This window comes from Numida meleagris, chromosome 18, assembly GCF_002078875.1.
Source record: "Numida meleagris isolate 19003 breed g44 Domestic line chromosome 18, NumMel1.0, whole genome shotgun sequence".
Lineage (NCBI taxonomy): Eukaryota > Metazoa > Chordata > Aves > Galliformes > Numididae > Numida > Numida meleagris.
The window spans coordinates 158,019-170,167 of NC_034426.1; the positions used below are offsets into that span (position 1 = coordinate 158,019).

General features: G+C 55.1%; 1 protein-coding gene across 2 annotated transcripts in view; it reads left to right on the forward strand.

Annotated features, from left to right (window-relative positions):
- The window catches only part of STX1A (syntaxin 1A), a gene marked incomplete at its 5' end in the record, with an annotated part of 39,869 nt that overhangs the window by 26,728 nt on the left and 992 nt on the right, over positions 1–12,149 (forward strand). For both annotated transcript variants that reach the window (XR_002443942.1, XM_021415413.1), the window contains 3 exon segments: positions 5,583–5,691; positions 9,965–10,038; positions 10,301–10,438. Coding sequence is in view for 1 of the 2 variants with exons in the window: in XM_021415413.1 (XP_021271088.1) it covers positions 5,583–5,691; positions 9,965–10,038; positions 10,301–10,438 (321 nt within the window).

A 12,149-nucleotide genomic window follows, 5' to 3' on the forward strand; every position in this document is an offset into this window, starting at 1 on the left:
TTGGTGACACTGTGTAGTTTCTGCTGTGTGTCGGCCAACCTTCTGGTGGGCCTTCAATGGGAGAACGCCTTGCAGAATGGGGCCACTGCTCTGGCAGTGCTTCTTTGGCCTTTGCTTCTCCTTTTCTTCAGGGCGAGATCTGGTGCTTTGTCCTCTGTGGTTGCACTGGCAGATGTGAATGAAAACAAGACCTCTCAGAGCAGACAACTGAGGCTTTGTTCTACAGCAGAGGTCTCATTTTAGCAAACCATTAAACTGATAATGCAAATAGCAGCAGCCGGCATTGTTCTTCATTGCCAATGAGTTGGGGGGTGCAGGCAGCTTCGCACTCGTGGGGGCTTTACTCATAAATATAGCTCACCTAAGAATCCTATTTTCTCAAAACACTTTGCAGGGAAGCCAGAGGAGTATGATTGATTGTATTCCTTTTCATCTCAGAAAGCCTTTTGCACAGTCTGCTCCCCCGTGCTGCAGTCAGCCTCTAATAAATACTACTGTGACATTAGCAAATCTCCTCTGCAGAGGCTGCTTCCAGCACAGAGTCCTGCATCCTCCAAGCCCTGCGCAGGTGGATGGAGGCTGAGCCCGAGGCAGTGGGCAAGCAGTGCTGTGCAGAACGAGTGCAAGAGAAATGCTTCAAATGTGTCTCAGGAGCAAGTGGGAATGCCAAGTGCTGGAGCATGATTTTAGCGAGAGATATTAAAGCCAAAGCAGAGCATAGTGCACAGTGTGCACCAAAGCAGGATGGCAGCAAGCCCCTCTGCATGCCATCTCTTCTCTCCTGGTTGTGGGAGGAGTTGTGGCACAGCTCTGCTCTGGCTGCACAGCCCCGAGACCATTCCCAAAGGTCATTTTCAGGCAGAGGAATAGCAGCAGAGCTAGGACCTCTGAACTGCCATCTCTCTTCATCCCTTAGAAGGGACATAGGAAATTTAGGTATCTTTTACCTCTTCTTGCTCTCCTGAGTCCCGGTGCTTGGACTTGGCCATCCAGCAACAAGCCAAAGGCCCAACTGGAAGTCGTAACACTTGGATGAGGTCCTGACAGGGGGGGGATCACAGTGCATTAGTGGGAGCGGACTGCAGCCTCTGCCTCAGAGCAGTGCCATACCAGGCTGCTCATGGCCTTGTCAGGCTGCGTTCTCACTGTGAGGATGGACACATTATGGGCAGTAGGCCTATGGCTCTTTTGGGCCCTGGTCCAGTGCTTGACCACCTTTGTAATGATTTCTACCCCTCCACTCCCTGCTGCCCCTAATGGTTGTCAGATTTCCTGTAGGAAATTTCCAGTTTCCCATATCCCAGCTTGGTCCACCACCTGTTGTCCCGCCACTCTGCACCTCCAAGAAGAATCTGGTTCCAGCTTCTTACCTCCCACTAGGTTGCTGTAGTCAGCAATAAGATGCCTTCAGCTTTGTCATCTCCAGGTGGCCATACCTGCCTCTCTCAGCCTGTCCTCATTCATCCTCTGCTCCAGCCCAGACCATCTTGGTCACCTCAAAGTCTGCTTGGACTTCATATCACCGTTCACAACCCTTTGAGCCTAGCAGTCCAGTTTTCCCTCTGTGTTATCCAGCCCGCATCTTATCAAAGACCTGAAACTCAGGACATGCACACCCTTCCCTGAACTCCCCTCGTCTGCCCAGCCACTCATACCATTGGAGAAGACAATCAGATTAGTACAGCATGATTCGCCACTGGAATATCCATGCTGGCCGTTTCCAGTTTTCTTCTTGTCCTTCCAAGAGGAGATGTTGTTTACAATAGGGGTGGTGAGGCGCTGGCACAGGCTGCCCAGAGAGGCGGTGGTGCCCTGTCCCTGCAGACACCCAAGGTCAGGCTGGAGGGGCTCTGAGCACTGATGGAGCTGTGGGTGTCCCTGTGCACTGCAGGGAGTGGGACCAGATGGCCTTTAAGGGTCCTTTCCAACTCAAACCATTCTGTGATGATTCTGTGATGGTTCTATATCCAATGACCTTGGCAGTGACTCAAGGATGCTGAGCAGGCTTGAGTTTCCCATGTCCTTCTCCCAAAAGATTGGTGTCACATTTGCCTTTTGTCAGTCACCTGGGTAGCTTGTGATCACCACTGTCTTTGGAAGATGACGGAGAGGCAATTTGCAGCAAATTGGTCAGTTCCACACTCAGATGCATCCCATCTGTTCCCATGGGTTTGCTTATCACCAGCTGTGTTGAGTGTTTCCAGAGTTCACATCGCTGTCTGTATGGCCAGGCTCACCTTCGCTTCCTTGTGCCGTCTGGAGCCAAGGAAATTGTTGGGAACCAGACTGAAACTAATTTTAAATCACCGGTCTGCGAGGGAAATTTTGCAATGGCTAAACCTACAAAGGTGTCAAGATTGTCATTCTTTTCCTGCCATATGTTAAGCAGCAGGCTCTGGTCTGTCTAGAATGAAGCCCAAGGAAGCCATCCTTCTTCTGAAAGGCGCATTTGTGCGTGGGAGTCGAGACAGGTTGAACTGGAGATCTGATTTAGATGTCTGGTACATGAAGTGCAGTCCTTGTGTAGGTATTTCTGCAGCAAGAGCTTCACTGGTTTGTGCTGTGAGCAAACCGCCAAGTAAAACAAGGAGCTGATTCCCTGTTAGCAGCTGTAAATCAGGAGTGGCCAGGCATTAAGATTATGGACTTCTAAGTATGTAAGTAATTTCGAGTTTATAACAGAGCGAACGCTGGCATTTATGTTCTTCCAAATGTCAGTACTTGTTATTCAGAATAGCTTTTGCTTTAATTGCTTTTGTGCTTGGTTCGTGTAGCTGATGGAAATACTTGCCCAGCAGGTGGGAGCTCTGCAGCCCTGTAGCGCAGGGGGAGCCCTTGGGGGGAGGGCTGGGCTGTCCCACGGGAGCCCCTCGAGATGAGTGCTTCAGAAATATCTTTTAATTACAGAAATGCTCAAGGACAATCACAGAATTATTGGGATAGGACAAGACCTCTGAGATCATCCAGCCCAACCACCCACATGCCACCAGTGTTGCCCACTGACCATGTCCCTCAGTGTCACATCTGCCCTTTCCTTAAACACCCACGGGGATGGTGACCCACCACCTCCCTGAGCAGCCTGTGCCAGTGCCTTGCCATTCCTTCTGAGAAGTTTAATATCCACCCTGACCCTTCCATGGCGCTGACCTTAGGTGAAACAACTGCATTTCAGAACTCCAGTTAATATTTTCTGTTTAGTGAATTTGTTTCAAATGCAAAATCCATCACGATGTGCTTTTATTTACTCTGAATATTCAGGTGGCTTTTATTTAATGACTAAAAGCCATTTAAAATGCCTTTTCTAGCCCATTTTCATGAAACTCCGTGTGCCTTAAAAATCACGCATTTTGTAGACATGTGGGATGCCCGTGGGATCATAAAATAACAATCTGACAAAATAAACACTGAATTAAATAACTTCTTAAGTAAAAGAGAGAGGGTATGCTATGCTGCTGAGCAGCAAGGAGTGTCATTCAGCACTCAAGGAGATATCTGGCTTCGGACCAGCATATGTTGATAGCTTTCAGCAGAATGAGAACGAACTGGATTTTAGGAAGACCATTTTGAGAAGACAGAATGAGAGTCTCTTGGACCGTGCATGGCGGCTGTGCGGTGTTCTGGGCTGTGACCTGGGGGTGATGGCGGCCGCTCCGACCTTGCCGTGGCACCTGGAGCAGAGCTGCCTGCTGACGCGGAAGCTGCCCCGGGCTTCCGTGGGAGATTTTCCAGCAGAGGAGGAATAAGATTGCCTGAGCCTGAGGCTCTGCCATAAATACCGAGCTGCTGCTTGCTTAGAATAGCTGCAAAGCAAAGGCGCATGTGTCTGAAGGTGTCTCCAGTGCCATGCCCAGGGGTAGGGGCCGCGTTGGCTTGGGACACGTGGACACATGGCAGGAGCACGAGTGGCTGTGTGCATGGGGCCTGCTGGGAGCCACAGTGTGGAGAGATGCTCCATTGCACCAGTCCTTCCCCTGTACGGGCTCTGAGGTCCCCTCCTGCTGGGCAGTGCTCGGGCACAGCCCTGGGGCGCGTCTCTCCACAGGGGTGACCAGCTGTGAACACGGGCTGTGCTGGTGGCCCTGAAAAGTCACAGGGGAAGCACTTAGCAAGAGTTCCTTTGTCACGTCAGTCACTCTCAATTTTCTCACTCCTTAGATGCTTTCTCATCCTTTCTGGATTTTCCTATACTTTTTCCATCCCCTCTTCTCCTTTCTCCCTCTGCTGTTTTTCCATGTCTCTTTCGGTTCCTGTTGCTCCCTGCTCCTGGGGTCTGGCTGCACAGGCAAGCTGCAGGGCTGAGGCTGGAGTCACCTCCTCCCCGCTTTGCAGGGCTGTCAGCTAGCTCCTGCTTGCAGGTGCTCTGTGAGTGTGCTGCTGAGCTGTGCATCACACTTGCCTCTGGAAACTCCATTTCTGGCACACCGGAGAAAGGGCTTGTTGAACAGGTGTGAGTGTTTGGAGGTAGTGTGCATGTGGTGCTGTACCCTGACCTTTCTGGAACAGCCTCAGGGCTGCTGGCTGTACTCGTGTTTGCTGGCGGCTGGATCACACAGCGCTCCTGGCAGAGGCTCCTGTCTTATTTTAAGATATGCAGAAGACAGAGAGATTGCCAACAGAGTTTCACAAAGGGCACATCACACCTAGCTAACTTGATGGTCATCTATGGCAGAGTGGCAGCATTGGTGGAGAAGGGAAGAGCAACCAGTGTCATCTGCCTTGACTTGTGCAGGGCCTTTGGTACAGTCCCACAGAACATCCTTGTTTCCAAATTGGATAGACAGGGATTTCATGGATGCACTATTCGGTGGCTAAAGCATTGTCCAGGACAAGTGTCATCCCTCAGGGCTCTGCATTAGGACCAGTACTGTTCAATACTTATCTTCAGTGGAGATATGGGCAGTGAGATTGAGTGCATTCCGAGCAGTTTGTGCGTGACACTGAGCTGAGTGGTGCAGCTGATACAACAGAAGGAAGGGATGGCATTCAGAAGGACCAGGATTGAGAGGTGGGCCCAGTGCAAGGTTCTGCACCTGGGTGGGGGCAATCCCAAACGTCAGTGTGGACCGTGGTGGGACCTCCAGCGCAGGCAGGCCCTGTCCCAGTCGCTCTCCCTGGCTGTGGCCAGGTGCCCCTGCCCAAGCCTCATGCGCAGGAGGGTTGGGCAGCAAGTCTGGGTGCTGCCAGCTCACTGCCCGCGCCTGGCAAGGACAGCGTGGTTTGAAACCAGCTCAGTGATGTTTTGTCTGTCAGTTGCACTGGCCCTGCTTCCCTGCCAGCACATTCCCCATTGCTTCTGACAGATCACCGCAGTGCTGTCAGACCCATGTGCTGCAGGAGCAGCTGGGGAGGTGGGTGGGCGGTGCTGGGCTTCCAGCTCGGTGCCACTGTCTGCTGGCAGTGTCCCTGCTGGGTGACTGTCACGAGGTGGGCATGGGGCACTGTGCTGGGGCTGCTGTGTGAGGCGGGGGCAGCTCTCCACCACAAATTGTGCATCCCTGCCATAGTTGGGGCAGCCGCCGGCTTGGAGATGGTGCGCGGGTGGCCGAAGGTGGTGACCTCCTCTGTCGCTTTTCCCTCTGCAGCACTCGACACTGTCACGCAAGTTTGTGGAGGTGATGTCCGAATACAATGCCACGCAGACCGACTACCGGGAGCGCTGCAAGGGCAGGATCCAACGGCAGCTGGAGATCAGTGAGTAACGCAGGGCCACGCGCTGCACCGGCTGCTGGGCTCTGTCAGGAACACAGTGGGGCTGCAGGCAGCCGGGGACAGCCGCCATTGTCCTGAGGATTTTCAGCTTAAAGCCACGGCTGGTGCTTATTCAGCTGCTCAGGTTAAGAGAGGCAGAGTGCTGCACCTTGCTGGGGTCTTCTGTTCCAGGTGTGCTGATGCAAGTATCACCAGAGAAGTGAGCTCTTGAGATGTGGGCACTCTGCCTCCAACATTCGCCCTCGGAGCAGCACTGACCCAGCACAGTGGTCGCTCATGTCCTCTCCCTGCAGGTTGGCCCCAGGTGACAGCTCCGAGGCTGCAGCAGCTGTGGCACTGAGATCTCACTGAGACCCCCCGTGTAAACCAGAGACCATTGCTTGCTCTGGGGAGTTGCTGGCACCTGGTTAGCTTTAGAGAAACGGGTCATCTCCTAGCAAAGAAGAGCTGCCACCATAACTAGGGGAATAAGCACCAAGTCAGGGTGAGCAGATACTGACACAGACTTTGCAAACTGGCGGAGAAGTGTCTTGGGTTTTTGTGATCAGAATGTAAAAACACTAAGTGCAGTCTAGTTGTTTTTTTCTTTTCCTAACAAGTCAGTGCCTTTGCCCTTCAAAACCCAGCTTGAACAACAAGGTAGGGCCAGAAGGGTTTCCAGCAGGGTTGCCTGGGAGGTAGAAATGTCCTCATGCCTGTGAACGTGGGTGCTTATGGGTGTGGGCAGGTCCTGTGGAAGGCCAGGAGGAGGCTCCACTGTGCACATCATTCCTCTGTGTGATGTATAGTGATAACAAATGTTCATGCTGTCTGAGTGGAAGAGGGATTGACACCAGGCTCAGCGAGCGCTTGGTGTTCAGTGGGAAGCAGGATGGGGAGTGTGTGTCAGCTCCCGCTGGGGCTGACATCTGTGAGCTCACGGTGTGCTGCAGGTGATACCAGCCACAGGGGTGTCTTACAGGAGACAGATGAAGTATCCCTAGTCCTCCCTTCCAAGAGAGGAGAAGATTTGGAAGGACTTGCCCAGATCTTAATTGTCTGCAGAGAAGCCGTGAAAGAAACCTGAAAGGAACTTTCCTCTAGTTTTTCAGGGTTTGGAAGGACTCTGCCACTCTGCTTACATTATGCAGTACTTTGCTTTGTCCATCCTACATGGCTGTCATTTCATGCTGACAGGGCATGAGGAAAAGGCTGCTCAGGGCTCTTGGTGCTGTGGTGCTGGGTGCAGCGGTGCCCTATCAGTGGTGCTGAGGGACCTGCCATTCCCCAGGGGAAACAGGGGTTAGTGCTGGGGTGGTGCACAGCACAAGCCCTTGGTTCCTGTGGCCTGTGGCAGCAGAAAGCCTCTGGTGGCTTGTTAGCACTGGCAGCACGCTGAGGCTGTCAGGAATGCTGCCTGGAGCCGGGCCGTGCTTTTCCCGTGGTGTTACAGCCCCAGCGGAGCTCAGCAGCTGTGCTGAGCACACACAGCTCCTGAAACCTGCAGCACTTGCTTTCAGCTGACGGATGTTCTGGGAGCTGTGGCAGTGAAGCCAGGAGATCACTGAGGCTTTGCAAGAATGAGAGCAGGGCGTTCTCAGCTACTCTGGGGAGGCTCTGCAGCACCTGCTGAGCTGCCCTGCCCTAAGTGCACCCACTGTTTGCCTTGGAGGGGGTGCAGCTGCTGCAGCCTCTTCTCCTGGTCTCTTTGTGACACACTGGCTCTGTGTCTCTTACACCTCCTGTCCACACAGCGCAGCGATGGCAGCGGGCATCTACACAAATACCTCTGCCAGAGTGCTGTGGGCTGCAGGGAACACTTCCTTTTTGTGCGTGGCTGGATGGGACACACCAGCAAGTGAATTTCAGGGAAGAGACCTATGGGGCTGTGCCCCCCTACCGCGGTCCCTGTGCTGCCACCGACTTCCACCCCTGCAGCCGCTGCTGGGAGCTGCACTCCTTCACTTCCTCGTCCCATTTTGGCCACTGTGAGGAATGACATCTTAAATCTCAGGGCAGCACTAGCCCACCCCATGTGAGCTGGACAGGTCTGTATTTACAGAGAGCTTGTAAGCCTGACTCGAGCAGAGGGTCCTGGCCTTGAGGCAGGGGGTCTGGCCTGCTGTGCTCCCAGATGGAGCCTCATGTTGTTCTGAGGTGCTGCAGCTGGATGGGCACAGCTGGCCTCTCACGAGTGGCACAGCCATGGTGTGATGAACTTTGTGCTGCCCCAAAGCCATTCCTGTGCTGTGGACAGGGTGCAGCCTCCAGGCCTCATGTTGTGCCTTAGCATTAAAGCAAACTCTTCTTAACCAGCTTCACCAGACCTCCACTCGTTAATCCACACGGGACCCTGAATGCTCTGGGGCCTTTACCAGCCTTATGCTTTGCAGAAGGGGAATGGAGCAGTGAGGAGACAGTGAGAGCCAGAGTAGCCCATCCTATCTGCCTGCAGACACAGTGTCTCCTGGAGCTGATCCTGCTGCTTGTCCTCAGGGCTGTCTCCAGGGCTTGCACGGGACAGAGCGAAGGGCCCTTGGGATGCACTGTACCTGGCACACTCCTTGTCACTGTGCTTGTGGCTGCTCGGTGTGGAACAGGATCGACATGGTTAAGTAACGTGCTGTTCCAGCCACTGCTTTTCTTCTCTGGATCTGGGTCAGCTTCAGCCAAGAGCAAGGAGCCAGCAGCTGCCCTTGAGAGCAGCCAGCCTGGCTTTCTGCAGGGCAGGGCTTCTCGCAGAGACTGGTTCATCTCTGTGGTCCGTTAGAAGGAATGTGTTAATTCAGACACGAAAGGAGATCTGACAAGAGTTGGATGTTTTGACGGAGAAATGAGATCCCTTAGTGTGGGACACAGGGTGGGCCGTGCTTGGCACCAGCTGGCTCAGGATGATCTTCCACCAAAGTTAAAGTAATTGGCACCGTTTTTTATCTCTAGGTCTGTGCTTGCAGAGCTCTTGTCTTCAGAGAGATCTTTTTGGAAGGATTGATAACTTGCCCTAATTTATTTGAGTCTTCAGAAATCTCTGGCTGCCAGAAATTTCCCAGTTGCCAAAGCCTTTTTGGACTGCTTTTTTTTGAAATTATGGAAGGTTTTGTCTGGAGGTAGTTTTGCTTGCAATTAAAAAAGATGTGTGTTTCCCTTGTTGTGTTGCTGGAAGTTGTCGGGCTGTCGAGTCCCTTGGAAAGCCTCACACTGCTGCTCCTCACCCTCTCTGCTTCTTTGCACTTAAGTCTCATGGGCAGACCATCTCTTTGCTCTGTCCTGTGCTCCTTCTGGGCTGCAATGCCCCATATCTCTGTGCTCTCCCTGCTCAGAGTGCGCCCTCAGAAAGGTCTGGGTTTTTTGGACACCCCAGGGATGGCCGCCTCGTGCCACCTCCGAAGCTCCATGTTGCAGAGGGTGTTCGCGAGGGAACATTTCTCCTCCTGCTGCCCTTGTCATCCTTGTTGCTGTATTTAGCACGTGGTCAAGAAAGCCCATGGGAAGCCCCTGCGCTGGGGGCTGCTGTTGGGGAGGAGGCTACACATTCCTGGTCTGGCTGTGGACATAAACCCATTTGTTTGGTGGGAATCAGAGCCGATGAGCATGAGCTGCTAATGAACAGCCTTTACTCCAGAGTCTGCTGCTCATTGAGCGTGTGTTCCCAGTGCTGGCAGAGCAGTGCATATGAAATCACGGGGTCAGCAGTGCTGCGGGAAGAGCCTGCTCCCATCTCGCACTGCAGTGCTGAGGCCAGCCCCACACTGCCACCGTCTCCTTGGTTGTGCTGCAGGGGAGGGGGCTGCAGCTGGGTATAGCCCCATTCAGAGATGCCCTGGGCTCATCCCAGAGAATGTTACTGTCCCTTTTGATACCCTCTAAGAGAGCCAGTGTGCAGTGTGTGGTGGGGAGTGCTGTGCCAGACCTCAGCCCTTCCTTGCGGTCTTTGTTGGTTTCAGGCAGGTTGGGATGCATTCCTGTTCTCCTCTCAGTGCGTAGGGTTTGGGCTCCCGGAGGACTCCAGCCAGGGGGGCACATCTCCCCGGGCACTGAGGGGCCACAGCAGGTGTGCAGATGGAGCTGACTGCCCTCGTGGGCTTGCCAGGCTGGTGGTGGTCCTGCAGTCCGTCCTTCTCTTGGACTGCTTCTCTCCATCTTGTCACTGCCTTCTGCGCCCGGGGAGCTCAACCGTGCTTCTTGGAGATGCCTGGAGCCAACAGAGCCCTGTGCGGTGCTGCTGGGACTGTGGCCAGGGCAGGAGCTCCCACTGATGCGTGTGTGTTGCTTGCAGCTGGCAGGACCACCACCAGCGAGGAGCTGGAGGACATGCTGGAGAGCGGCAACCCGGCCATCTTCTCCTCCGGGGTAAGCACCACAGGTCAGCCCTGCTCCCAGCCCACAGCCACACCAGCCCCCGTACCCGGGGGAGTTTTCTGGTGGCCCTACCCCAAGCACTGCCCCGCAATGGGGATGTGGGCACGTGCAGAGTGCTGCCGGGGCCTGGATGCACCTTCTCTTCCACCCCAGGAGGTGCGCTGCTTCCCAGCCTTCCCCTCACCCCTCCTGGTGCCCCGTTCCAGCAGCAAGGGACTGCTCTGAGCTGTGTGCTGGCCGTGTCTCCCCACAGATCATTATGGATTCCAACATCACCAAGCAGGCTCTGAATGAGATCGAGACGCGACACAGTGAGATCATCAAACTGGAGAACAGCATCCGAGAGCTGCATGACATGTTCATGGACATGGCCATGCTGGTGGAGAGCCAGGTAGGGACGGCTGCAGCTCGGGACCCAGCTCTCCCCGGGGCCTTCCCTGGGGAGGGGAACAGGGCTGGGGTGCAGTGGGCACAGGGGCAGACAGCATGGGGCAGCCCATGGGCGCACCTTCCCCATGCAGCCCTCTACCAGGTAGGCAATGCAGGGAGATTGTGGCTCTGTGCACAGGGCGGGAGGCATGGGGACAGCGCAGGAGGAGGGCAGCAGGTGTCAGGCACCTGGCTGCAGACGGGTCCTTGTCCCCGGAGCCAGACACCGTCACTGGGGGACCTGTGTGGGACTGGGCCCCACCGCAGAGCCTGGCGAGCCCCAGGCCCACACATCTGTGTCTCTGCTCACCCCCCTTCTTACCCGCCATGCTGTCGTGGCCCGAGGAGACGTCGGTGCAGGTAAAGCCTTGCCTGGCCCCCCGCCAGTGCTGCATGCTCAGCTCTGCATGGCTGCACTCTGCATGTCCGTGGCTCTCGCGTGGCACTGGGGCTGGCCTGAGGACACAGGGCGAGGGTGGAGGTGTCTGTATCCTGGGACAGTGGGGCATGCATCCTGCCCATGGCACACCCAGCCCTCTGCATCTCTACAGCTCTCCCCTGATGTCTGCACGCCATTGGGCTGAAGCTGCTGGGCCAGGATGGGCCAGGTTCCCAGGGGCAGGCCACTGGGGCAGTGCCATCTGTCCCTGAGAGAAGAGTCTTTGTATCTTCTGTCCCCCCTAGCTGGCCCCAGTGTGTGCAGAGTGTCTGTCTATGCAGGGCCACCCCCACCTTGTTCAGAGCTGCCAGTTCCCATGTCCCCACAGTGCCATTACTTTGGGCTTCCTGTGCCTTGTCACCACTGCTGGAGCCATGCCTGTCCCCACCACATCCTGGTTCCCCACAAGGCCCCCCATGGGCAGTGCACCCCCCAGGGTCTGTGCAGATGGTTGGAGATGAATGTCCTTTGGGTGACACAGGGCACCATGACCATTCCTGACCCTATGTGCTGCCTGTACCCATACTGCCACCCCACAGCCCTGCAGGTCCAGGGACTGTGGAAACAGTGACCCAAGGACGCTGTGCGGTACCTGTGTGGGAAGGGGCACCACTGGCCCTCACCTACCTTCTCTGGGAGAAGCGGAGGCACAGAGCTGTGCTGTGAGCTGCTGTGCGGAGAACTTGCCCTGCTATAACCATCAGATTGTGCCAACATCTTGCGTCGCCCCATGGGGTGGGAGGCTCTGAGCTGCTGACACAGGGGAGGCAAGGAGCGAAGGAGCACCGGGCCATGTTGGCAGCTGCTTCTCTGCCCCAGGCATGGCACTGATGGGCGCAGGAAGGAGTTACAGCTGAGAAAAGAGCATTGTAGATCTGCTGGTCATGACCCCCAGCTCTGTGCCATGCGGAGGATGTTGGGGTTCAAGCCCCTCCTTGCCCCTAGAAAGCCCGTCATCGACACCTCCAGGGGTTGAAGGATGTGGATGGGCTGGGGAGCATGTCCCCAGATTCCGGGGTAGAGTGGGGCAGAGCAGCAGTCCCTGCAGGACCTGGTGCTCTGGACTCACCAGTCTCACTCCAGGAGCCTCTGCTCTTCTGTGGGGTGCTTGTGCAGATCAGAGCAGTTATCTCTGCATGCTCGTGGCTTTGTGAGCATCCCACATGGTGCTGCTGTTGTGCTCTTGTCCTCTGTCCCTCGTGCTTCTCAGGTGTGCAGCACAATGTCAGTGCAA